This window comes from Maniola hyperantus, chromosome 10 (genome assembly GCF_902806685.2).
Source record: "Maniola hyperantus chromosome 10, iAphHyp1.2, whole genome shotgun sequence".
Classification (NCBI taxonomy): domain Eukaryota; kingdom Metazoa; phylum Arthropoda; class Insecta; order Lepidoptera; family Nymphalidae; genus Maniola; species Maniola hyperantus.
Window position 1 is genome coordinate 11300659 of NC_048545.1, and position 25985 is coordinate 11326643.

Sequence of the window (25985 nt, forward strand, 5' to 3'; positions counted from 1 at the left end):
TAATATATTTGTCGCAACTAGGCCACCACCTTCTGAAAGTTTAAACTAGGTACACAAATAAAATCGATTCAACCTATCGCGAGGTTATGAAAAAAATAAAAAAACTAGTACAAAACGTCCTGGCCACATCTGGCCATAAATCATTCGAATTTAGAATGACGCAGGCATTTTGGACGCAGCACTGACGGTGAAGTTTCAAATCGTTTTGACATCTATTAGAAGTCCTGTAAACTTTTGTAGAGAACTAAAATAGCAATAAATTCCCTAGGATGCAGTCAGTAGTAACGTTCGAGAAACCATTACCACATTTAAGTCTGCCGGATTGGGATGCTCGGCTGTACGGGCTGCAGGTGATTTACTATTATGTCCTAAATCCACACAAAGCGCGACGACAAGTTCTGAGAGTGTTCTGAGAGAGTGAAAAAGACCTGAGCTTCCTTTCCCTTACATGAGGTCCTTTTGCAAAAGTTCGGTTAACCCCAAAAAGTACTGTCATTATCATCATCATGATCAACCCATCGCCGGATCACTACAGAGCACGGGTCTCCTCTCAGAATGAGAGGGGTTTTGGCTATAAGTAGTCTTGGAACGGACATACATCAATTACATACATGTCAATGTAACCCTTCTTTTGGGTTTCGCCGAAGTTGGGTAAAAAGAAGAACTGAACAAACTTATTACACTTTAGATACTTACAATATTGAATGGCATGCAGGTCTTCTTCCAGTTAAGAGCGTGGACCGTACTACAGAGACTGTCCTAATACACCCGGGGAATATTATTACTACTTACTTACTTACTTAACTTTTCGATTCACTTTGTCCCCATAGAAAACTTTGTCCACATCAGCTATTAGATCGCATTACTCTTGCACGAACAACTCTCTAAATGTACTTGTAAACTACAAATACCACTTTTGTATTGTTGAACTGAAAAAGCAATGTTGAAAGTGGAAAGTTTCCTTTGCCCGTGTCGATAATAATATTTTTACAACTATTTCCTAGAGTAGAGACAAAAAGTACTGTAGTTTAAACGAGCGGGATTTTATTTTCTTTTCTTTATGGTAGTACTAGTTGTAAGTTTTCTTCTAATTACATTTGTTGGCTCTTTTTTCTTTAAGATGGCTACAAATATAAATGATGATAATTGTTATGTTTAACTTATACCTATGTAACCTACTAGCTCATGCTCGCGACTTCGTCCGCGTGGACTACACAAATTTCAAACCCCTATTTCACCCCCTTAGGGGTTGAATTTAAAAAAATCCTTTCTTAGCGAATGCCTACGTCATGATAGCTATCTGCATGCCCAGCTCGATCCGTCCGATTTTAAAACGACTAGCGAGGTGGGTAGGACCTTCGCCAAAACACCAAAAGGAGTCACTGATGCAAATGACGCAAAAATAGGCTCTCGCTTTTACAACGGTACAACAAAAAAAATTTTTTTTACCCCTTTAGGGGTCGAATTTTGAAAAATCCTTTCTTAGCGGATGCCTACGTCATAATAGCTATCTCCATGCCAAATTTCAGCCCGATCCGTCCAGTACTTTAAGCTGTGCGTTGATAGATCAGTCAGTCAGTCAGTCAGTCAGTCACCTTTTTTTAGCATTTAAACTACCGTGAGTGATTTCCATTCTAAATAATATCTGTCCCGGCTGTACTCACGTGTGTAGTCGACGTTAGCCCGACTAGTTTCGAACCCATACGGGGTCCTTTTTCAAGGGAGTCCGTTCGCGCACGCGCCGCGGTTTTGACGGGACAGATATTATTTAGAACAGTCACCTTTTCCTTATAATATATATTTAGAGAAGATTGTAGTGTTGTCATAATTAAGTAAAATATGCTAAATATGAAAATCAGTCTAGTAGGGCAGCAGCCAAAAATAGTTTTACAGACGGCATATTCCACTTGCCCCAGCCAATCCACCCGGGGGATCCCCTAGTGGGTAAGAGCAGAGTAAATTAGAGTGAGGAAACTCTTGGTTTGATACTGAATCGACGATATCTCAAATATTAGGCTATGGTGACGTAAAATCAAAAAAAGGCCTACCTGCCTCAAATGTGCTAACAATAGTTGATGCCTTGCAGTGGCATCGAAGCCTCGACGTTTTCTTAAAAGTTCCCTAACTGTCTTGAACTGTGGTAATTATAGTTAAAAGACCCACTTATCACTACTGGTAGGGATGGGTGAAAAAATATCCATCGGTATATATTTCTTTTTATAGGACTAGAGTAGAAGTTTCAGATCTTCAACTAAGTAATTAAATGTTTGTCAATTCGAAATGTCGGGAGAATTTTGTAAGGACAAATTTTCATTTTATCTTTACTTTCGTACCTATTTGATACTCATCTTAAAACATCAAAGTAATAAGTTAATTTAGACATCGAATTTGTACTAACCGAAGCACATAATCTTGAATTAGAGAAACCTTCATTTGTAAAAGGTAATCTGACCTAATTCGGCCTAAAGTATTGAAATACTCGTAAACCGAGTCGTGCCCGTGTTTCAAAACAAGAAACAAATTTCTACTGCGTACTGAAAATGCTAAATTAACTTTATTAGGTCCAACTTTGTGCGTAACACCACAGAAAAGGCTGCGTTCACATACATTTACCGATATATGCAATACCGATTCCGTTGTCTTTCTCTATACTAAGTTTAGAGTATCTGCATCCTTTTCTTTTTAACAATGCTAAAAAGGAACAGAACATGAACTTTACATTTAAAGACTCTAAATTTTACTGCATGCTACAAATTTAAACAGTAGGCTCGCGACTGTGCGCTAAAATCACGGGTTTTACCATCTAAAAATTAAATTTTAAAACTTTCAACCTGCGTCTGTCCTTTTCATATTACATTAGTAAGAAGAGGATGCGAATACTCTAAAATTAGGTTGTGCTCAGAATCAGTACCGTGTCTAATTCTGTTGTACACAATCTCTAAACTGAACTAAAATGGCACGTCCAAATCTATTGCTATCCCTTTCATAATGTTGTTTGCGGAAAAAGATAGCACTAGATTTAGACCTGTTAATTTAGTTTAGTTTAAAGATTGTGTACAAGAGAATCGGCCCCACTGAAATTTTTGCTCATGAAGAATATCTAGGTATAGTACGAACCTCTTCTTATAATAGTTAAAAAGTCTTCTATAGTTGAGTTTCGCGAAGAAGCAGCTTCTATCCTTATCAATTTCCGGCTCTTTTAATTTTTCACCGCCGTATACTTAATTATTTATGATTCGAAACCTTTATGATCCTTCTCATAAAATTTATCTTTGGTCTTTCCCTTCCAAGATTTCTTGCTCATCTGTCTTGCTTTCAATAATATTTAGAACTTAATAATATTAATATAATTGTTAAAAAAAATTAAAAAGAGTCATTTCAAGAAATTATACGGGAAACTTCTGCTTATATTTTATATGCCAAACAAGTTTTATAAGCCTTAAATGAAAGCTTGTTATGACGAAGAAGAAGATAAAAAATCAAACGGTTCGGGATCCGACGTTATTATGTTAATATGTATTATTAAAAATAAAAAATAAATGTAGCTTACATATAAAAAAAAAAAAAAAAAAAAAAATATTTTCGTCTTGTCTGGTGAAAACAAAAACCTTTAAAAGGATTTTTTATAAATGTTTTTAATGTAAGTACCTACCTATTAAATATGTTTTCGGAATTGTTTCTTCAAGTCCTTAATTTTGATATAAGATGTTAAAAACATCACACATTATTCGCCTTTCAGGCTTCATCACAGTCATGTGAAAATTACCTACCATAGGGTGACCCCTTTAAAATAATGAGGGAAATAGTATTATGTTTGCTCGTGGTAAACTAACCGGAACAATTTGCATCTACGTGGACGATAACCACGGCTTTATACAACGTTTCTCCAATACTCCCTTTTATAATTTTATGGGCGGTCTTGCTTCGAGGCAAATTAGAAAAGTTTCACCTGTCCCTCGTAATGCCAAATTGCCTGGTAAGCCCTTTATAGGAGATTTTTGAGGAAACGCTGGGACACTCCATTTTCACTTTGAATAATGTGCCGCTAAGTCTTACAGCAATTTTGGACGTATCTCGAAATCTTGAGTAATTGTGAAAGGAATTAGGTAACAATCCGAAGAATTTTTCGTGTTTGAGGAATTCGCCGTTTAGGAATGACTGGGCGATACGATATTTTTGTAAGTAAATAACTATTCTGAAAATTCCAATAATATCTAAGTATATTTGGGACTAACATGAAACTTGGGATATTAACATTGCTATAATTGTTGCAAATTGTTCTAGTTTGGCTGTGCATTAATTAGGTAATTGTTATAAACGTTTTTCATAAATATTTTCAATGATGGTGAACACTGCACTGAGGTCCACTTAAGGCTTAATATTATTATCTAGTATATACTTATTATTTTGTGACCAACATTTTTATTAGGGCACACTAAAAAAATACACTGTTAAAAATGTGCTTTTACGCTACACGTCATATTAATTAATTTAAAAACCTCATAAGTCTAGACGAGATTTCTTTCGCTCAAGTTTCCTTAGTTCATGTGAAAATCAAAAACTTTTGTCTCCGACGACGTAAAGAAACGGTGATTTTTATTCAAAGTTGCGACGCTTCGTCGTAAATATTCATTTGGACAAAGTTTATTTTCAATGAAAAGTTGAAATGATCCCATTGGCATTCATATTACAATGTTATTGATCGCAGAACTCGTGTTTGCAAATAAAACACTGTAACAGCTTGTCTGTGAAAAATACAATCTAAGTTCGTAATTTATTTAAAAGTCTGTTTAACAAATTATTTATCACAATTCATTATTATAAACTAGATGATGCCCACGACTTCGTCCGCGTGGACTTAGGTTTATTGAAATCCCGTGGGAACTCTTCAACTTTCCGGCATCCCGGGATATAAGCTAACTCTGTACCAAATTTCAATAAAATCGGTAGAACGGTTGGGCCGTGAAAAGCTAGCAGACAGACAGACAGACAGACACACTTTCGCATTTATAATATTAGTATGGATTGTGAGTAAGTGTGTTTGTTTGTAGGTTTGAGACTCAACCACGTTTGAACAGATTAACGGATCAACGTGATTATTGCATGTATAATGGGGCCGATTCTCTTGTCTCTATCTCTAAACTAAATTAACGGGTCTAAATCTAGTGCTATCCTTTTCCGCAAGCAACATTATGAAAGGGATAGAAATAGATTTAGAAGTTTCATCTTAGTTTAGTTTAGAGCTTGTGTACAACGGAATTAGCCACATTGTCATAGTTCTAAACTACATTTATTCCGGAAAATCGAAGCGTTCCTACGGGATTTTAACAACCTAAATTCACGCGGACGAACTCCTAGGCGTTGGCTAGACTTATTAATAAAAAAACTATGTTTGTTTTTATGCTTTATTGTATCATTCATTTCTGAAATAATACGATCAATGTGAGATAGGTGGCGTAGATTCGTTCAAACAAAAGAATCATTGCAATGTATATTGGCATGAGCTAGTTATTGGTGAAGTATAGTTATCAATTTTAGTTCTAACCGTTTTTTACTGGTCACGATTAATTTCAGACAATAAACGGCTTTTGCCGATGGCAGTAGTTAGCCGATTTTCTTTCAGCTGAATTCGCACTTGCTAATATCTGCCATGTGTGTTTAATTGTTCTCTGATGAAAATCGGATCGAGTCGAACCCTATTCTATTTGCTCTGACTTTTGTCAGGTCGACTATTTTCGATCATATCCGATAAGTATTAGTCTAATAAGTAGGTATTAACAGTTCTAGATAAGTATCTAAGGCTGAAATCATGTGAAAATTACCTTTGAGCGTACTTTGACTTTGCTTGGACTTAAGTCACTGTTAAAACGTGACAGATTTATGCCAGCTATATAAAGCTGTCTCGTTTTTTTAACCGTGTCTTAAGTCTGAGCAAAGTCAGAGTGCACTCTACAGATCTCACCCTTAGGATCAATTTTTGCATATACAGAGCTACAAAACTACTTCTAATTAATATGAATATCACGAAGTAGAAAATATAAGATGAATCTGCATCTTCTTTTCAGGTGACTGCGGACACTAGAAGGGCTGATGCCTTCGATCTTCGTCACAGCGCCCATCAGCTCCGCAATGAAACTAGGATCAAGACTGAGTGGGATAGCTATCACAACAATAATCGGCTTAGAGCAAGGTATTACCTTTTGATTTTTATAACACAAACAACTAAAATATAGTTCGGGACAGGTCAACATGGCAATCGGGGTAAGAACTCCCCGTATACCTGCACAGCGCCCGCGCTATCCCGTACCGGGTCCACCCCTCCACGACTCAGCTCATACTCTATTGCCATGATGACCTGTCGCGAACTTTATCTACCCGACTTATTTCTTATTTCCATGTTATACCTACGTTGCAGAAACCACGGGAGTGCCTTTTTGTCTCCTAGTCCGAAGAACTAGGGCACACAAATTTATGCTGATCTGGTATCACTACTTATATTATAAAATATGTGAGAGTGTATTTGTTTGTTGGTTTGTCCTCCAATTACAACGCACCGGGTCGACATGTTTTTTACAAGGATGTAATTAAAGACTTTGAGAGTGATATAGGTTACTTTTTATCGAGAAGCCTAGGATTCCTACGGGATTTCAAAACCTAAAATCCACGAAGATGAAGCATGCTCAAATTACATCAATTTTTCAGGGTATACGAAATAGAACAATGGAAGTCAACCCTCCAAGACCTATTGAATCGTATAGACAGAGAGATGAGTGCCCTGAAAGAAGAAAAGGCGTCAACTGAAAGAGAACTTGAACAGCTCAACATGCCACTACTTGTATGTTCGGAGTGTTTGACAAATAGAGATGGGAGAAGGAGTACTGAGCTGACTTATGATTTAGCTGATACTGAGTTGAAAAAAGTAAGAACTCTTTAAGCTAAGCTGATCCGTAGTACCATAAGTTGAACCACACCTAATTCACTCTGGTGAAACTAAAAATCCTTTCTTAGGCAGTGGTCTGACCGCCGACGATGAACGAGAAACGAGTAGAACTAGAAAATATAAACGAGTTGGCGATCAGCAGGAAGCGAGTGTGTAGTTTCGATAGTTTTGTCGCCGGGCTATAAGCGAGTGTGCAAGTGCGACGAGCGATTACTCGCGTCATTCACCAATCACCCGCGGTCGCTCTTGTGCAAACCTGCGCGCGTGTACACGTGTTCAAGTGAGCGAGCATCGCTGAACGAATATCGCTGAGCGAGTTTATTTTTGAAAACTCGTCGCTCAGCGACAAAACTAGTAAAGCGTGCCGTCGCCGGCAGTGTGAACAGTCAGAGAGCAATATATGCATCTCTTTCGTTAACACGGAATGTACCTACATTTATTGTGCCCCCGCTCTAACTCGTTTGCTATCTCGTCTCTTCACCTGATGGGTGGTAGTCCAACGCTGCGCTTTCCGGTACAAGATCATCATTCCAGCAACTTGAAACACAAACGCCTATCAGTTATTTGACCTATGTGCCCCGTTCATTGCCACTTCAGCTTCGCAACCCGTTTAATAATACTTAGATGTAAGGTAAAAAAAGTAACCATGATATCCCACCATAAAGTTGTCTATTGTGAGATGCTTTAAGTTTAGATGGAACTCAAAATGTAAGCCACAAGTTACTACCTTGCGACGTTTACGTAACTGAGACATTTCAGGCGCCTTTGTAGAACAATTTCCAATTACGTTCTGTGTGTAGTCCCCTGTCCCTTCAATTCACATAACTACAAATCTCATACCTCACTGAGTTATAGAGATGTCTGTGGACGATAGTTGCTACGAGATCTCAAAGCACTCGTTACATCCGTGCCAGAGCTTTGATTTCGTGCGAAATTTGTATCTGGTCTGGTCTGGTGTAAGACATCAGCCGTGTCATTGCAGCTGTAATTAATTTATAGCTGTGAGTAGGAATACTGTATACATAATTTAAATAAAAATACACATTCTGTAAAAATTTCAAGTCTCTACGTATTAGGGTTCACGAGATACAGTCCACTGACAGACAAACGGACGGCCGGACAGACGGACGGACGGACGAACGAACATGAAATTTTCACAAAATGTGTATTTTTATGGCCGCTATAACAACAAATACTAAAAATTACAAAATGGCTGCCATAAAAATAAAAAAATATAAAAAATTGTTATTTCTTGTACGAAGGTACGGAACCCTTCGTGTGCGAGCCCGACTCGCACTTGACTGATTTTATATTACCTTTTGACCTTATTAAAAATAATCTTTAACTATTTTGCATTAAAATCGTTTTTACATTGATTCGGATTTAATTTTTTGGCAATAGCATTTGTTAGAATTTTCTACCTGGTCTCTTTGTTGTGTAATTTTTTCTTGATTTTATGATTTTTTTTGTAATTTTTTTGTACCAATGGATACCTTACGAAACGTAGATGTTTTTAAAATAATCCGCAGGATAAGTGCCATAGTAATTTTTACAAAAAATTTGCAAGTTATTCAAAGAATTAATTTTAAAAATCAAAAACTTGTATAGTTTTTGGGCTGTAATTTTAAAATGCTTGAAGTTTTTTTAAGTTTTATAACTGTTTATTATTAACAAGGATATGTACTAGCAAGAAATAAAAAAAATCTGCTGAAATACATTGTTCCTTTTTTTTATTAATTTTTAAAGTGGCAAACACCCTTTTACCAAGAAAAAAATAAAAAAATGAATAACTCGAAAACGATACACTTTCGCATAAGCACTTTAGGGGTCGTTTGATAGCTAATGTCCTGTACTATAACCCCTTAACGGGATCGTGTCCTATTTTCCTGTAACCCTGTATATATATATATATATATATATATATATATATATATATATATATATATTGATTGATTGATGATGATTCTAAGAATCAGAACTGTTACATCAATCTGTTAATTAAGAAATAATTGAATTAATCTAAGAAATGAGAATATAGCGGGTAGTGGGAAGTGGGTGGATGAGGAAGGCGAAGGACCTTGTGCGGTGGTGCGACCTCGGCAAGGCCTATGTCCAGCAGTGGACGCAAACAGGCCGATTGATTGATTTGATTGATAGAAATGAAAATATTCTCTTGCAAATTCCAGGAACTTTGCGTTACTGAGAGCAACAAGAAAATGCTCATAGACCGATGTCAGTCTGCTTGGGAGAAGATCAATAAACTGGAAGTGGTAAAATTCAAACTTCAACTAGACCTCAACGATAAGAACGAGTCGCTGCAAATTGATAAGGACATGCTTAACTTGGACAAAGATTGTGCTAACATTACGTACAAAACTGATTCCCTGAAGACTCCAAATAGGTGAGTGTGTTTTTATTTATATCTACATCCATACTAATATTATAAATGCGAAAGTGTGTCTGTTTGTCTGTCTGTCTGTCTGTGTGCTAGCTTTTCACGGCTCAACCGTTCAACTGATTTTGACGAAATTTGGTACAGAGGTAGCTTGCAACCCCGGGAAGGACATAGGCTACTTTTTATCCCCGAAAATTTAAGAGTTCCCACAGGATTTGTAAGAACCTAAATCCACGCGTACGAAGTCGCGGGCATCAGCTAGTTACTATGCGTTAAACTCTGCTTTTAAGCGATGATTATATGAACATATTGAAGTTGAATTACAGAATGATCACATACGAACAATGGTTGGACAAATGTGAAGCGACGAAAAGAATGGCGATAAACGAGCTTCAGGATACCCTTCGTCTTCGCGAATCTTTGTTCGTAGCTCGAGGCCGCGCCAGAAATGCCTTGCGCGCGCAGACTGATGTGACGAACTATATGATGAGACGGCGCATCTATGATACACAGAGGGCGAGGAATGAGCTGCAATGGCAGAAGATGAAGGTACAAATAATAGAAGTAGTTAAGGCTGTTGTAGGTGGTTCTTTATCATCTGTGGTAGCATAAGATGACCTAGAGACGACTAACGTCAGCAGCAAGATTCAGCTACATAGAGAACAACAAAGAAATGATGTTACTGTCATTAGAACTGACGTCTGCTCACTCATCTGCTGGGCGCTTCGAGTGCTTCTGATATTCCTCGGATTCTTCTTCAAACTTTTGGGCACTTTTATTTCTGTGTTATGAATGAGCTGCAATTGCAGAAGATGAAGATCCAAAAACGAAAATGTTAAAATCTGAAACAAACTTTTAAGAAATTTAGTTTCAGGATTAGGTAAGAGAAGAATGCATTTTAGTTAAAACGCTTGTAGTAGCAGATAAAGCACGAATGCCAACGGCGGCGGTCCACGACTCTCTACAGAAACCATGGTTCAGAAAGCAACTCCTAACGAGCAGGATTCCGTCTTTTCAAAAAAGCTATTACGTAAACATTTTACAAAATTACAGTTTTTTTATTAGTGCTTACTGAAATATTTTTGTTTTTATCGAAGCATGACTGTTTAAAAATAATTCTTTTCGACAGATGGAAGAAAACATGGACAAACTGGCAACAGAACTGAAAACGATCGGGGAACAATTCGCAGACAAAGTAAATGCTCTAAAAGTGGCTGAAACTCGCTTGGAGACGCGCGGTTACCGCCCGGGCATAGAACTCGCATCCGACGAAGCTGATATAGGACTAAAGGAAGAAGTTCGCAACTTGAGGGAAACCATCCGTCAGTTGCAAGACAAACAAGACTGTGCCAAGTATGTACTTGTATGAGGTCACTATTTTATAATAGCCGTCACCGTCTTCTTTTCAACCGGTAGACCTGCTGAATGTAGGTCACTTGGAAGGATTTCTACAGCACAAATGGTATTGTGACACATCGGCCAACGGCGGCTCCCAAAGACTCATTTGAGATCATCTGCCCAGCTAGTGAGTTGTCCTAGGTTGCTTTTCTGGTACATGGTCGCCATTCTAGCATCTTGACACTTCAACGTTGTTCGGTTCTTAAAACTATTGCCACTGCAACTTTGTTCTCTTAAGGATCTCCTGTTTATTGATTTCAATATGTAGAGGCTATGTGGAGATATTTTCATATCAGGTTTCATGTGTGTATGATGTCCAGTTTTTCAACAGCAAACTTACGAATTCCAGTAGTAAAAAAGGAAGTCTGATAATTAAAAATAAATAAATAAAGGAACAAGAGGGCGTTCGTAAGGTTTCTGCATATACCTCTATCATTACTATAATAATATTTATTATGGAAATTTAACACTTACCTAATTAAAAGTTTGAAGATTAAACATGTTCCCGTATATGTTATGTTGCCTAAATACACCAACAATATATTATTATTTTTGTCCTCAACAAACGATTTACCCCTGTAATCAGAGTAACAAGGGTTGGGAACAAGGTGAGCGACCATAATGATAAATCTGGTAAACGTAAAATTTCTTTTGTAAACCTTTGAAGCGGTTATAGCGTAGGAGACAAGCAGTCGGTATCGTGGATGCCAACTCTCACGGTTTCTCTTTGTTCTGTGTACTTAGAATGGTGAAGGAGGAACAAGATTGTGGAATCTCTGAGCACATTCCTAAATATATCCGATAGAAGGGCAATAGGCAGGTGACTGAGGTTGTAAACTGAGCAATTTAGCCTGAGTAAGTTATTGTTACATAATATTATGGCTATATTGCGGCCGCTGTATGGTGGAACCGCTCTTCTAGACACTGTAGTTTTAGCCCCAGTGACCGTAGCACCATTTGATAGTTATAATGTGATGATCGCAATCGATCACATTTAAGGCTCATACACTTTGTTTTTGGCTAAGCAAAGTCCTTAATGAAATGCCTGGGACAGTTGTTCTTGGAATACATCCAAATGCTCTAGCCAGGGAGGTTTGCGTTCAGTTATTTGCGTGTTATCTAAGAAATTGCTTGCTGCTTGGTCCGGTATTCGCCTTAGTCCACTACAGCCAAGTGCAGATTGGCAGACTTCACACATCTTTGAGAACAATATGGAGAACTCTGACATGCAAGTTTCCTTACGATGTGTCCCTTCACCGTTACAGCAATTATTGAATATCCAACCCCCTACTTCCATAAATCGCTGTGTGGGTATGATTTTTGATATAACGTAAAATGTAAAAGTTATACCTACTAAACTTTTGGTCTGGTATTTTTATTTCCTTTAATAAATTCATAAACAGTTCGTTGTACCTAATGGCTTTTCTCAATTTTGCATTTCTTTATTGAATGTTACAAACAACGCACTACAATGTGCTCTCTGAAATGTAATTAATTTTCTGGTTGCAGAAAAAATGGCCAAAGAGCCCTTAGGATACTTTGATGAGGTGCTTTATAAAAGCTGAACGTTTTAAATACATTGATCTGTGTAACTATTAATTATGTATGTAGCAAATATTGAAAAAAAAAAACCAGCCGTCAAACTCCTGGCTGATTTTTCTTAGTAGGAAGGTCATTCTGAACCAGTGATTGAGGATCGACGATGACACTTGTCGCTTGAAAAGCACTGTAAAATAATCAAATGCTTTCCATTCACAGACGACGCGACGACACCTCCTTCCTCCTCCCCCCTATCTAATTCTTTGCACTCTTGGATTTTGTCAGGAGATAAGTTGTTGAGGATATACTTAGTTGTTTCATCAGAAACCCCATCAAGCCTGACTATTGGTCGTAGTAAAAAGCAAAACTTCTCTCTGACTAAAAAACATATTACATAGAGTATCCAGAAAATTTGTTTGTTTGTGTATTCTAGTAGTTCCTACTCTGTACAGCGGTGGTTATATTAGTACGATTCTTCTTTTTCTTTTTTGTATCTGGTTTCTGGTCTCTGCAATGTTAACAATTATTGTAAGGAAACTTTTACGAAAAAGTTTGTCGGCCAAAATAATGAACAATCTCCACGCTCATTTTATTTATGTGTGCGTGCGTACGCTGCATGTGCACAGTGCAAGTATTTATGTGTTTAATAATGTAGTAACATTAATACTGAGCGCACATTGTGGATAAGCCGCACGCATCATTTCAAAATACAGATTCTGATAGATACTCCCTCACGCTTTTCAATTCTGTAATTGTGTATGATAGATTTGGCCGTATATGGCAAAAAAAGATAGGTAGATAGGTAGAAGTACACCTACGGCTATCTACTAATGACGTCAGCAGAGCTTGGCATAGCGTGATCTCAAGCAGTTTTCATTACTTGTATTTACAGCTGTTGGTACTGAAAGTTGTTTTTCTTGTGCCTTTTACATTTTGCTCATTATTTATTTGTTTATTTTGTGATTCTTGAGCTTATTGCGAGATCCGCATAATATAGCAATATCAATTCTGAGCTTTCCACTTGTTTACGTAATGAAAGGCCTGGAATAGTTTCCTTTTTAGGGTACTTTCAAATTTTCATTGCGTATGCACATGCAGTTATTGCAGATTTAATGTGCGAACCCAATATAATGCAGCAACATTAATTCTGAGCTTTGCACTTTGTTTGCGTAATGAAACGCTTGGGATTGTGTCCTTTTTGGAATACTTTCAAAATTTAATTGCGTTCTACGCGTGCGGTTATTGCGGATTTAAGTAATGTGCGAACACATAATGTAGCAACATCAATTCTGAGCTTTGCACTTTTTATCTAATGAAACGTCTGGGATTGTGTCCTTTTTGGAGTACATACAAAATTTCATTGCGTTCTGCGCGTACGGTTATTGCGGATTTAATGTGCGATCAGCACAATGTAGCAACACTAATTCTGAGCTTTGCACTTGTTTACGTAATGAAACGCCTGGGATTGTGTCCTTTTTGGAGTACGTCCAAAATTTCCAGCCAAAGGAGTTTGCGTCGAGTGTTAGCAGTTGCCATTTTTATTTCCACACGGTTTGCGTGTTTCTTGCTGCAGTTACACCCGTAAATCTCTTGACCTTTGGTGCTTCGCTTTTTGCTCAACGAACTATAAAAATTGCATATATTTATGAGCTAGATAAATTGCATAGATAGGTACTATGCATGCTTTTTAAAAAGATTCAGATTGACAGAATACTTCACCATCATCCCAACGCTGGCTCACTACTGAGTACGGGTCTCCTCTGAAAATGAGAAGGATCTGCCAACCCACAACACGCTCGGCGGGGCGGGCGTTTCGATTCGGCACAAAAATTAACTGTCATTTTGTTATGGCACTCGTCTTCCAGTGTATCTACCTATTTTAGCGTTTAAACTACCGTGAGTAATTTCCATTATAAATAATATCTGTCCCGGCTGTACTCACGTGTTTAGTCGACCTCAGCCCGACTAAACACGTGAGCCCGCAGTCAAAACTGCGGCGCGTGCGCGAACTGACTCCCTTGAAAAAGGACCCCGAATAGGTTCGAAACTAGTCGGGCTACCGTCGACTAAACACGTGAGTACAGCCGGGACAGATATTATTTATAATGTATCTACCTACTTGTATAATATTGTGTCCATTTTGGAGGGTCGAAACTCGAACCTAAAAATAAACTCGCATGAAGGTTCACATCCAATTTAACAACTTCCCCATTTCTTTATTGGAAAAGTTTTAGGTAAAATGGAATCTGTTTATGGAACGATAAAAGTAAAAGTATTACAATGCCCTTGATAGTAGAACACTATAAGGTAAAAAATGACCGTGAATATTTTATACTAGCTTTAGCCCACAAGTTCGTTCACTTAAGCCCGTTCGCACACGGGTCCTAAGCGTTGTCTTACAATATATATTAGAGCCTCAATAGCTCAACGGTTAAGGCTTGGACTGAATTCCGAAAGGTTGCCGGTTTAAATCCTACCCATTGCACTATTATTGTCGTACCTACTCCTAGCGTAAGCTTTTCACTTAGTTGGAGGGGAATGGGGAGTATTAGTCATAATTAACAAGACTAATATTCTTTTTTTTTTTAAAAGATACCTCAAGGCAACCTACTGAACTTTCAAAATGAACCACTAACTCAATTTGTACCTCTTGTACTTACCTATTAATAAAAAAGGTATCGCCCGAAGTAGCAAAGTAAACTACCTACCAAGAAACTAGTTTCGCCTGAAATTAGTTTCGGTATTCCCTTGGGAAGTTGCTGATTAATCGGGATAAAAGTATCTTACCAGGAGCACCTATCTTACCATCCTGGTTGCTTCCATGGCTGTGGTGTGATGATACTATAATACTTCTTTAAGGTACATCTACTATTATTTTATGATTCCCTTTTTATAATATATAGGTTGAATCCATGCTAATATTATAAATGCGAAAGTGTTTAGTAGATACCGTACCTGACTGTTTTTTTAAGAATATTAGCCATGTTAATTGACTAATATCCCCCGTTCCCCTTCAGCTAAGCGAAAAGCCTGTGCTAGGAGTGGGTATACAACAATAGTGCAACGGGTGAGGTTTGAACCGCCGACCTTTCGGAATTCAGGACGTTCCTTAACCGTTGAGCTATTGAGGCTCTAGGTTGTTTGTATGCCAGTTTTTCAGGGCCCATGCGTTTAACCGATTTTGACAGACTTTGCTATAGCAATTTTGCTCGCATGTTAATGTCTAAGTATATGGAAAATCAAAGAGTTCTCACGGGATTTTAATTTAAACCTAATTTCATGTTAAACGAAGTCGCTGCCAGCATCTATTTGGTACAGAGATAGCTTGCATCCCACTATACGGATATAGGCTACTTTTCCATCCAGGAAAACCGATGAGTTTTGACCCTTGGAATTTTTAAAAAACCTTTTTTTAAAAATCCACGCAGACGTAAATTGCTGCAATCATCTAGTAAGAAATAATTAGAACCCTCATAATATATTTTACATTATCTTTATTTCCAACACCTAGGTATTTGCCCTGAAAAGTACCTATAACTTTCCTTTCAGGGCGACCTACAACGCGCTGGAAGCTGCATCAATCAAGATCGCTATAGACCTCAATGATAAGGAGCAATCTCTTGACACGGACACTCAAGCGCTCGAAATGCGTGCGGCACTGGAGCCCAAGCGCCCTACAGGGACCGATAAGAACCTGGTCCTGGCCAGTATGATGGATGAAGTACCGAAAATCGAAGCTTGACGCTATACAAATAACACTCAAAAATTAAGTTTGAAGTATCTTGTACATTCGATCATAAGTAATGATTGAAGATTTTACCTTTGGAATTCAATATTTTCAATAAAATTTTACGTTTTGATCTTTTAATTGGATTCACTTGACTATATAGTAAATAAACCCTACCTATAGTATAGTAGGTTGATTAGAATTTAGAATAGAATAGATCTGAAAATGGTAGGTACCTACTACCTATGGCAGTTTTGAAAGAAACTATTTTTTTATTCAATAATTCTAAAATTGTTACGTACCTAAGCTGTGCGTTTATTTTAATCTTTTTTTTAACAATATTGACCTTTTCTCAAATAAAAATGACGAGCAGGCGGGTCACCTGATCCTCATGTTAAGTGATCATCGCCGCCCATTTTCAGCACCAGAGGATACGCCACTACGTTGCCGGCCTTTCAGGAATTTGTTGATCCGTCCCTTGAATAAATCCATGTTGTAATCTATTGGGAACATCGCCGAAGGGAGTTGGTTCCACAGTTTAACATGTGCGTGGAAAAAAGGATCTGGTACAAACGGATGGTTGAAGTGCACCAGGCACCCAGGTGGTGAGGGTGAAATTGCTTACGGTGCGGTGGCGTGCGGTGCGGTTGTAGAAAAAGGAAGACCTTGAGCTCAGTTGCATTATGTCAAATTGAGATCAATTGGTACTTAATTCAAAGCCTGCTAGGAAGGCTTAATTTGATATCCCTACCTCTTGTTGACGGATCCAATCACTGAAACACTCCAGACAGTTATTTATGGTTAACCATTAATTAACTGAATCCAATCTCTAGATTGCACTACCTAGTATCTAAATTAATCATCAAATAACACGTCTAAGCGTAGATATAGCTCTGTAGTCCGATTGCTGAGCTTCTTGCCAGCTCTTCTTCTGCTTTCGGAACTGGTGGTAGAGTCCCAGATATAGTTAGATAAGAGACACTAGTTGTGATAAACACCTGTTCTGACTTTTGGCTTCCTTTACGTAGAAATGTGTTTCCTACCAATTACAACCCGGATATCTTAAAAACAAGAGTGAATAGGCATCTTCTAGGTAAACGCGTCCCATCTTAGGCCACAGCATCACTTTCCATCAGGTGTGACTGTGGTCAAGCGTATACGGTATACCTCTAATGAATTAAAAAATATATTATAGCTATTTACTTGGTTGATGTGGTGCATAGACAGTAGAACACGTCTTACCGGTGTATCTTCTACAAAAGCTTAGTTTCAATTGTTATCAAAAAATACTATTTTACTCAGCAGATGAGCTTTGCGCCTTAGCTCCCAGACGACTAATTAGGAAAGCGCATATAAATAATGGAAAAGCTACATCTCCCGCAGATTTCAGACATGGTTCGTTTGGCAAAATGGGTAGATTCTACTATAAAATGTCACCCTACATCGAGAGACCAACCACATCCAAGTCACCGTCACACAGCTGAACACTGTTTGGTAAGCTATAATCTACAGTAATACTAAAATTATCTGTATAATCTACAGTAATAATAATAATAATCTCTATATATAAAAATGAATCGCTGAATGTGTTTCTTCGCTGATTCTTTTTTTTATAATATTCCTCGAAGTACGAGGATGGTTCTTACGGAGAGAAAAATTTAAAAAATTGCCAAGTTCCCACGGGATTTATAAAAATTCCATTCAATTAATTCCACGCGGACGAAGTCGCGGGCATCAGCTAGTAGGTATATTATATCTCTTAAATCAGGTAGGTACAGCTCAAACCTGGTCTAGAGACTCGAGATTGTGCATTTTTTTTTACAACTTGAACACAGCAAACTTTTTAATGTTTAATTTTTTGCACATAATTGTGACACCTATAATTAATAAGTTGTATATCAAATAATGTGTGTGTAAAAAAAAATCTCAGTAGGCGTTAACCATTTTGAGTCACCAACCAATCACAAACGAAACTATGTTTTCGAGTTGAATTTCGAATGTTTTTGGCAATATTTTCGAATTGAATTACGCATTTTTTTCTAAATCATGTTGGTGATTAGATGGTGCTTCAAAATTGTTAACGCCCACTGAGATTTTTGGCTCTGTCGTTTGTACGGAATTTCGTAACAAAGAGAGCGTTATACTAACTCTTCCGTCTAATTTCTTCTTCTTTCCGAGATATAATAAAGGATTTTCAGAAATGCCAATACAAGTAGGTAGGCAAGCTACTTTATTAATAACTAGCTTATGCTCGCGACTTCTTCCGCGTGGACTACATACATTTCAAACCCCTATTTCACCCCCCTCAGGGATTGAATTTTTTAAAATCCTTTCTTAGCGGATGCCTACGTCATAATAGCTATCTCCATGCCAAATTTCAGCCCGATCCGTCCAGTAGTTTAAGCAGAGCGTTGATAGATCAGTCAGTCAGTCAGTTAGTCAGTCAGTCACCTTTTCCTTATATATATTTAGATATTGAAAATAGAAAAGTTTTTTAATCAAATACACCTTTACAAGACGTGTTTTTGGATTATCAAGCGAATTTACCACTGGTTCGGAATGGCTTACAAATTACAATCGAGAAGAACCAGCAAAAAACTCGGCAGTTGCTCTCTTTGAAGCTAAAATATTAAGGCATTCCCGCGCGTTGCTGGAGCGAATACTATGTAATTTAATGTGTAATTGCCTGTCTGCTTCTTACCGGCTAAGTCATTGAACCGATCTTAATGAAGTTTGGCACAGAGGCAGCTTATATTCTGGAGATGGAAAAGTTAAGATATTTTACCTCAAAAAATATTTTTGGGGCTCAATAATTTTTTTTGATAAGTAAATACTTATTCCATGTGGGCGAAGTATCTAATAATATTTTTAGGGTTTCGTAAGTAGGTAGGTACCTAAGTAAAAATATCGCAAAATGAGGAATACCCATTGAATCGAAATAATAAAAATAATACTTACCAATACGATAAATTAAAATCCAAGCCGACAAAACATCGAAAGGTATGTTATTAATAGAATTAATGAATGAACTTTTCAATCCCCCGTTATAGTAGAAAGCCTTCGGCGAATTCAAGTCTGTAAATAGCCATCCTCTTACTTGTCTACAATAATATAAATATACATTTTATCGGAGTGATTAGTTAAGTAGTTGTTTCTATAAGATTCCACGATAAAATTCCCCGCGTCGATACAACAAATAACATAATGAGGTAATTTGCATATGCCGGTAAAAGAGCAAGCGTAGGTAAATAACAAAATACAAATCTTACACGTACAACCGCTATAAATTTTATCGAGAGGAATATTTCGTAGGCATATCATTATTGTCGTTCTTTATTTGGTTTATGACAGGGTAATAAAATTAAGTCATTTCCAGTTCCAGTTCCAGATCGAAATTGACGTCCATGCTACGCTTTTGGACATGAGCATTTTTCGATCGCGTGATTTCATAGGCGGAAACGTTTTGAGTTTAAAAAATCAATCACATAGAGACATGTTTTCCGGCAGGATTACGAATCTTTGTATTAGGAAGTGTTTGGATCACAATTATTGTGATTTAAACAGATCGCATGATAAAAAACCGCTTCCTAAATGCTAGTAGAGACACCGGTATCTCTATCGAGAGAGTACGCGCGTCGTGCAAACCAAAACGAATACCATTGCTGGCTTGTAACCAGTAGTGCCTTGACGATGTATATAGAATGCGTGCAATGTGACATAAGAATGCTTGTAACTGTCGACACATAATCACGTGGTGCGAGTTCATATTATCCACAGGTTATTTACATTTGACTTTTTATCCTCTGGCGCGGAAGTAAAGATCGCCTTTGTCCTAAAGTAGGGTTATGCTACAACTTTTAAATGAAGCACTACACAAAAATACTTTGTTAATTATAGACGAGTCTAAAATACTATTAAGTAGGTAGGTATTATTAATCTGTTACAATATTAATGATAAGTAGCCAAAACAGATAGACTTTGGGATAAGTTTGGTTGGAAATGTTTTACCAAAATATTTAGTTGGAATAGAATTTATATTGTCATTATTAATGAAGTAATAGAATAGGCCCTAGAGTATCATCAATACACAGGTATTAAGCGCCCAGGGCTAGTATCAAGGACGGATAGTGGCGATACTAAAATAATGTTGTGGATAGTAAAAATTTATTTACGCCCTTGTGAAGTATTTTTGAGACAATCGTTTTCATTTTCGTAACGACCCTTTATACATTCATGATCAACACATCGCCGGCTATGGGAGTATGGGGTCTCCTCTCAGAGAGAAGGGTTTTGGTCATAGTCTACCACGCTGGCCATGTGCGGATTGGTAGACTTCACACACCTTTGAGAACATTCTTTTATACATTAGGTACCTATTCAAATCCTTTTTTTTTTTGCATTTTTTTAATTAACCTCTGGTATTATCACGGTTAAGACATTTTAATATTGTAATATTATGAGTACAAAAATTATTCTAAAAATATATATTGCAGAATTTACATTTAAATGCCTTATCATAGTCATGTCGTATCAGCTGAACCAGTTGTGATGCAAAAAACTGGTTTCATACTAATGCAGTGCCATTTGTCATGACGTAAGACACATCGATCTTGTTACATAAATGACATCAATTAAAGTATAATATAAACGGAAAATATATCAAATTGTAAGTATAATAAAATTACCATTGGTGGTGTGGCAAATTATATGTAGGTAAATGATGTACCTATACAATATTTTATTATTCCTGTTTTAATATTGGTTATTTGCTTATTATTTTTCGCGAAACAATTTTACATTTTTAATACTTACGTAGTGAAGAGATCAGTGATGATATAGGGATTCTTTGTTTATTAGTATTTTTGCACCTCGGGGAGCATGTGTAGGTCCAAATTAATATTGTTAGCATCTGTTATCTGTTAATAATGATTAAACCTAAAAATCAAAATATCTTAATAGAGTCTGAAAGCTAAGAAGTCTCCAATGAAACATCTACTACCTCAAGAAAATGTTTTCAAAAACTAGCTTATGCTCGCGACTTCGTCCGCAGGGACTACATACATTTCAAACCCCCATTTAACCCACTTAGGCGTGGAATTTCGAAAAATCCTTTCTTAGTGGATGTCTACGTCATAATAGCTATCTGCATTCCAAATATCAACCCGATCCATCCAGTAGTTTGAGCTGTGCGCTGATAGATCAGTCAGTCAGTCAGACAGTCACATTTTCTTTTATAATATACTAGCTTATGCCCGCGACTTCGTCCGCGTGGACTACACAAATTTCAAACCCCTATTTCACCCCCTTAGGGGTTGAATTTCCAAAAATCCTTTCTTAGCGGATGCCTACGTTATAATAGCTATCTGCATGCCAAATTTCAGCCCAATCCGTCCAGTAGTTTCAGCTGTGCGTTGATAGATCAGTCAGTCAGTCAGTCAGTCAGTCAGTCAGTCAGTCAGTCAGTCACCTTTTCTTTTTATATATACAGACTAGCTTATGCTCGCGACTTCGTCCGCGTGGACTACACAAATTTCAAAACACAATTTCACCCCCTTAGGGGTTGAATTTTCAAAAATCCTTTCTTAGCGGATGCCTACGTCATAATAGCTATCTGCATGCCAAATTTCAGCCCGATTCGTCCAGTAGTTTGAGCTGTGCGTTGATAGATCAGTCAGTCAGTCAGTCAGTCACCTTTTCCTTTTATATATATAGACTAGCTTATGCCCGCGACTTCGTCCGCGTGGACTACACAAATTTCAAACCCCTATTTCACCCCCTTAGGGGTTGAATTTCAAAAATCCTTTCTTAGCGGATGCCTACGTCATAATAGCTATCTGCATGCCAAATTTCAGCGCGATTCGTCCAGTAGTTTGAGCTGTGCGTTGATAGATCAGTCAGTCAGTCAGTCAGTCAGTCAGTCAGTCAGTCAGTCAGTCACCTTTTCCTTTTATATATATAGACTAGCTTATGCCCGCGACTTCGTCCGCCTGGACTACACAAATTTCAAACCCCTATTTCACCCCCTTAGGGGTTGAATTTCCAAAAATCCTTTCTTAGCGGATGCCTACGTTATAATAGCTATCTGCATGCCAAATTTCAGCCCAATCCGTCCAGTAGTTTCAGCTGTGCGTTGATAGATCAGTCAGTCAGTCAGTCAGTCAGTCAGTCAGTCAGTCAGTCAGTCACCTTTTCTTTTTATATATACAGACTAGCTTATGCTCGCGACTTCGTCCGCGTGGACTACACAAATTTCAAAACCCAATTTCACCCCCTTAGGGGTTGAATTTTCAAAAATCCTTTCTTAGCGGATGCCTACGTCATAATAGCTATCTGCATGCCAAATTTCAGCCCGATTCGTCCAGTAGTTTGAGCTGTGCGTTGATAGATCAGTCAGTCAGTCAGTCAGTCAGTCAGTCAGTCAGTCAGTCACCTTTTCCTTTTATATATATAGATTTAGATTATTTTATAGATAATATACCTATAGGACCTAAAGAGAAGATCTTTTAGATTGGTAATTTTTAAATTCCTTTATCAATCAGGATTTATTATCCTTATCAGACGTTAGCCATCACATAGAGTTTAGAGTTTTTTGGCTTTCGCATAGTGCAAGAGCCGTTTCCTGGGCTATTCCTTACTCGCGCGAGCTAGTTACTAAAGCCTGCGCCCCACCCTGCGAATGTGCGAACATAGTCAACTCAGTTCATATTTAAGCACAAAACATTTACAAGTGGCCGCGGATAGGTGAATTTTTACAACCACACAAAGCAAAGAAATAAAGGGCCACAAAGTGTCAAATATTTTCGTCTTAATGTTTAGAGTGTGGTCCTTGCCTGAATTTCTTTTGCTGCCGGATTTAAACTATTTAATTTCAAACTCTATGAGTTTAAAAGTGGTGAGTGGAACGTATTGGATTATTAAAGTGACCGGTATCGCGAGTGTTATAGCTATGTTTGTATGTATCACTACATAAGTATACCTAGAGTATAAACAACAAAGCAGTGCGTGTGTTTCTGAAAGCATTAATCTCAAAGTACTGAGGTCATGTAAGTTTTGAAGTAACTGAACGTGACAAGTGCGTTACGTAAATCTGTCATAGTATGGTAACGTGATTGGACAACTCCACAATTTGGCGGATCAGCGTAACTCCGGCGTCATGCTTGTTAATTTGAAAACTTACAAACAATACCTACTAGACTTTTGATTTTTGGTTTTATTCAAGTTGCCACCAAATTATTGCATTTCTTGTTGTTATTAATATTTAGTCCACCCGTGTGAAACCGGGGCAGGTCAGCTAGGAATAATATTATGCCGGTACGTTTGTACGTATTTATGCTGTTGTTTCGTACACAGGTATGAAGGAAGTAAGAATTACAAGTGATTGTAAAATAGGAAGTGTTTCTGTCGCATAGCGTAGTAGGTATTTTCGAGAAGTTGGCTAGCTTCCTTGGTTTGATAACACATTGTTTATGCGGCGATTTTGTGTTTACACCTGTTCAGAAGGACTGCTTTCTTACTGTACCTACCTACTTATACCGTAGTGATAAAGGATTAGATAGTCATACGAGTTACGTCTCTATTCTAATAGGAGGAAAATTTTAAAGATTTGTTCTAATAATGTATCTCAGAATGGTACGCAGTTTCAGATACGGACTTTAAATATTACAATTAATTTATTAAACCTTCATTTAACTATACAAAATAAAATATATATTTTTTTGTTACTCATAATTTTTTTGTTACTTATTTTTGTGTTACTTAATTGAATTTTTGCAAATATTTTTAGAGAAACCCAACATGGCTGTCAAAATCACAACTGCATTCGCCCTCTTCGCCGTGATACTTTCTCTAATAAACCTGGAACGGGCTGATGCCAATCCTGCTATTGGTAAGCCAATCTTAACCTTATTACATTGGTATAGAGTCGATAGTGGCACTAATTCACTGGTTTAATTTCTTAACTTAATTGACAGGCCTAAAAGTATTGTGTATATTTTTCACACAAAAGGATGGCACTAATTTTAGAATATATTATTGTTAATTAAGTTTGGACAACTGTCACCATTAGTAAGTCGCAACTATTGTTAGATCTATTTCATTTAAAAACGTGAAAATTAGATTATGTCGTTAGAGAATTAAGCGCCTACATAACTTTGTTTTAAAGCCTTTACTAATCTTTCTATCAAATTTTCTACCAAGAAGGCATTTCTATTACTTATTTTAAAATTATTTTTTTCATTAAATTAAGTACAAATCTTATCCACTATAATTTGTGCAGAATCCTAGAGAGGACACAATCCGTATCAGGTAGACTATACCCCCTTTTTGATACGACCCGTCATAAACGTTTTTTATTCGTGTTTTCATAAACGTAAATCGTTAAGTCACAATAAGTACCTAAGTACCTACTTAACTAATAAGTAAGTTGTTATTTTTATTTTCTCGTTAAAGTTAATACGTGACGCGCGTAAACATGCTTCATATTACATCAAAAATACCTTCTTAATCAGTACCCTTATTATAAATGCGAAAGTGTGTTTGTTTGTTGGTTTGTCCTTTAATCACGTCGCAACGGTGCAACGGATTGCAGTGATTTTTTGCATGGGTATAGATGAAGACCTGGAGAGTGACATAGGCTACTTTTTATCCCGGAAAACCAAAGAGTTCCCACGGGCTTTTTAAAAATTCCACGCGGATGAAGTCGCGGGCATCAGCTAGTAAAAAATAAATTAAAAAAAAACATACATTCGAATTGATAACCTCCTTTTTTTGAAGTCGGTTAAAAAGTAGCCTATGTCACTCTCCAGGTCTTTATCTATACCCATGCAAGAAATAACGTCAATCCGTTGCATCGTTGCGACGTGATTGAAGGACAAACCAACAAACAAACACAATTTCGCATTTATAATAAGGGTACTGATTACCTATTGCGTTGTTACGAATTTCTGGTTTATGGGAGATATATAAAAGGATTCGCAACACTGCAACATGACTTATATTTTACGTCGTCAATCTATGGGTCATTCGCCTAGGAAAAGTGTAAGGGCTTTGTAAACGTTATAAGGATCGACATCTCCAGGGAGACGAAAAAGTTTTTGCGACAAAAGCTTTTTAGTTATTTGTGACTGTGATGGAATGTATATTTTTTATTTTCCGATTCTGATTTGTTTTATGGGATTAATAAATAACAAATAACCTACTTACTTAATTGGACATTTGCGCTAAATCGATACCTTTCTACCTTGAAAAGTGACGATCTCTTACCGTATTTTACCGCTAAGTATTAGATGTTACAGAATTTCTCTCAATAGTAAGTGTAGATCCCTATTCTATAGCCCTACCCTATGTCAGGTTTATTTAAACAACGCCTAAGATAAGATAGGTATAATGCAATTTTTTAACAGATAAACCCAAATAACATTGGCACGAATTTAAAAATCTATTTAAAAACTAGACCGTAAGTAAATTAAGTAAAAAAATATTCATCATGATCAACCCATCACCGGTTCACTACAGAGCACGGGTCTCCTCTCAGAATGAGAAGGGTTCAGGCCATAGCCTACCACGCTGGCCAGGTGCGGATTGGCAGACTTCACGCACCTTTGAGAACATTATGGAGAACTCTCAGGCATGCATGTTTCCTCACGATGTTTTTCTTCACCGTTAAAGCAAGTGATATTTAATTAGGTAATTAAAACACACATAACTATGAAAAGTTAGAGGTGCGTGCCCGGGATCGAACCCCCGACCTGCGATTAGAAGGCCGACGTCCTAATCACTAGGCTATCACAGTTTACGTAAAAAAAATACTACCTAATAGAATATTATTAGAAAAAGTAGGTAGGTACAATGCAAATACCTACCTGTAGAAATTAATATGGATGTAAGTAGACTGTAGATAAGTAGGTAGGTACATACATGGAATGCTGTTAAAACATCTATTAATACTAATATTACCTACTATTACGGTGCTTAACCAACAGCTCTAC

General features: G+C 37.3%; 1 protein-coding gene across 1 annotated transcript; it reads left to right on the forward strand.

The window, feature by feature from the left end:
• Positions 1 to 209: 209 nt before the first annotated feature.
• LOC117985712 (tektin-2-like) lies at positions 210 to 16060 on the forward strand. Its single transcript, XM_034972475.2, has 7 exons — positions 210 to 350; positions 6066 to 6190; positions 6703 to 6919; positions 9127 to 9341; positions 9662 to 9884; positions 10465 to 10688; positions 15822 to 16060. Exons 1-7 carry the CDS (start codon positions 270 to 272, stop codon positions 16012 to 16014), a joined length of 1278 nt encoding a protein of 425 aa, XP_034828366.1. The 5' UTR covers positions 210 to 269; the 3' UTR covers positions 16015 to 16060.
• The last annotated feature ends 9925 nt before the right edge of the window (positions 16061 to 25985 follow it).

What these genes read in the sequence shown, in the direction of transcription:
- LOC117985712 (XM_034972475.2), top strand. Translation starts at nt 270, where the DNA reads ATGCAGTCAGTAGTAACGTTCGAGAAACCATTACCACATTTAAGTCTG. An exon ending in CTCGGCTGTACGGGCTGCAG is followed by an intron (nt 351 to 6,065) that starts GTGATTTACTAT and finishes TCTTCTTTTCAG; the next exon opens with GTGACTGCGGACACTAGAAG. An exon ending in TCCCTGAAGACTCCAAATAG is followed by an intron (nt 9,342 to 9,661) that starts GTGAGTGTGTTT and finishes GTTGAATTACAG; the next exon opens with AATGATCACATACGAACAAT.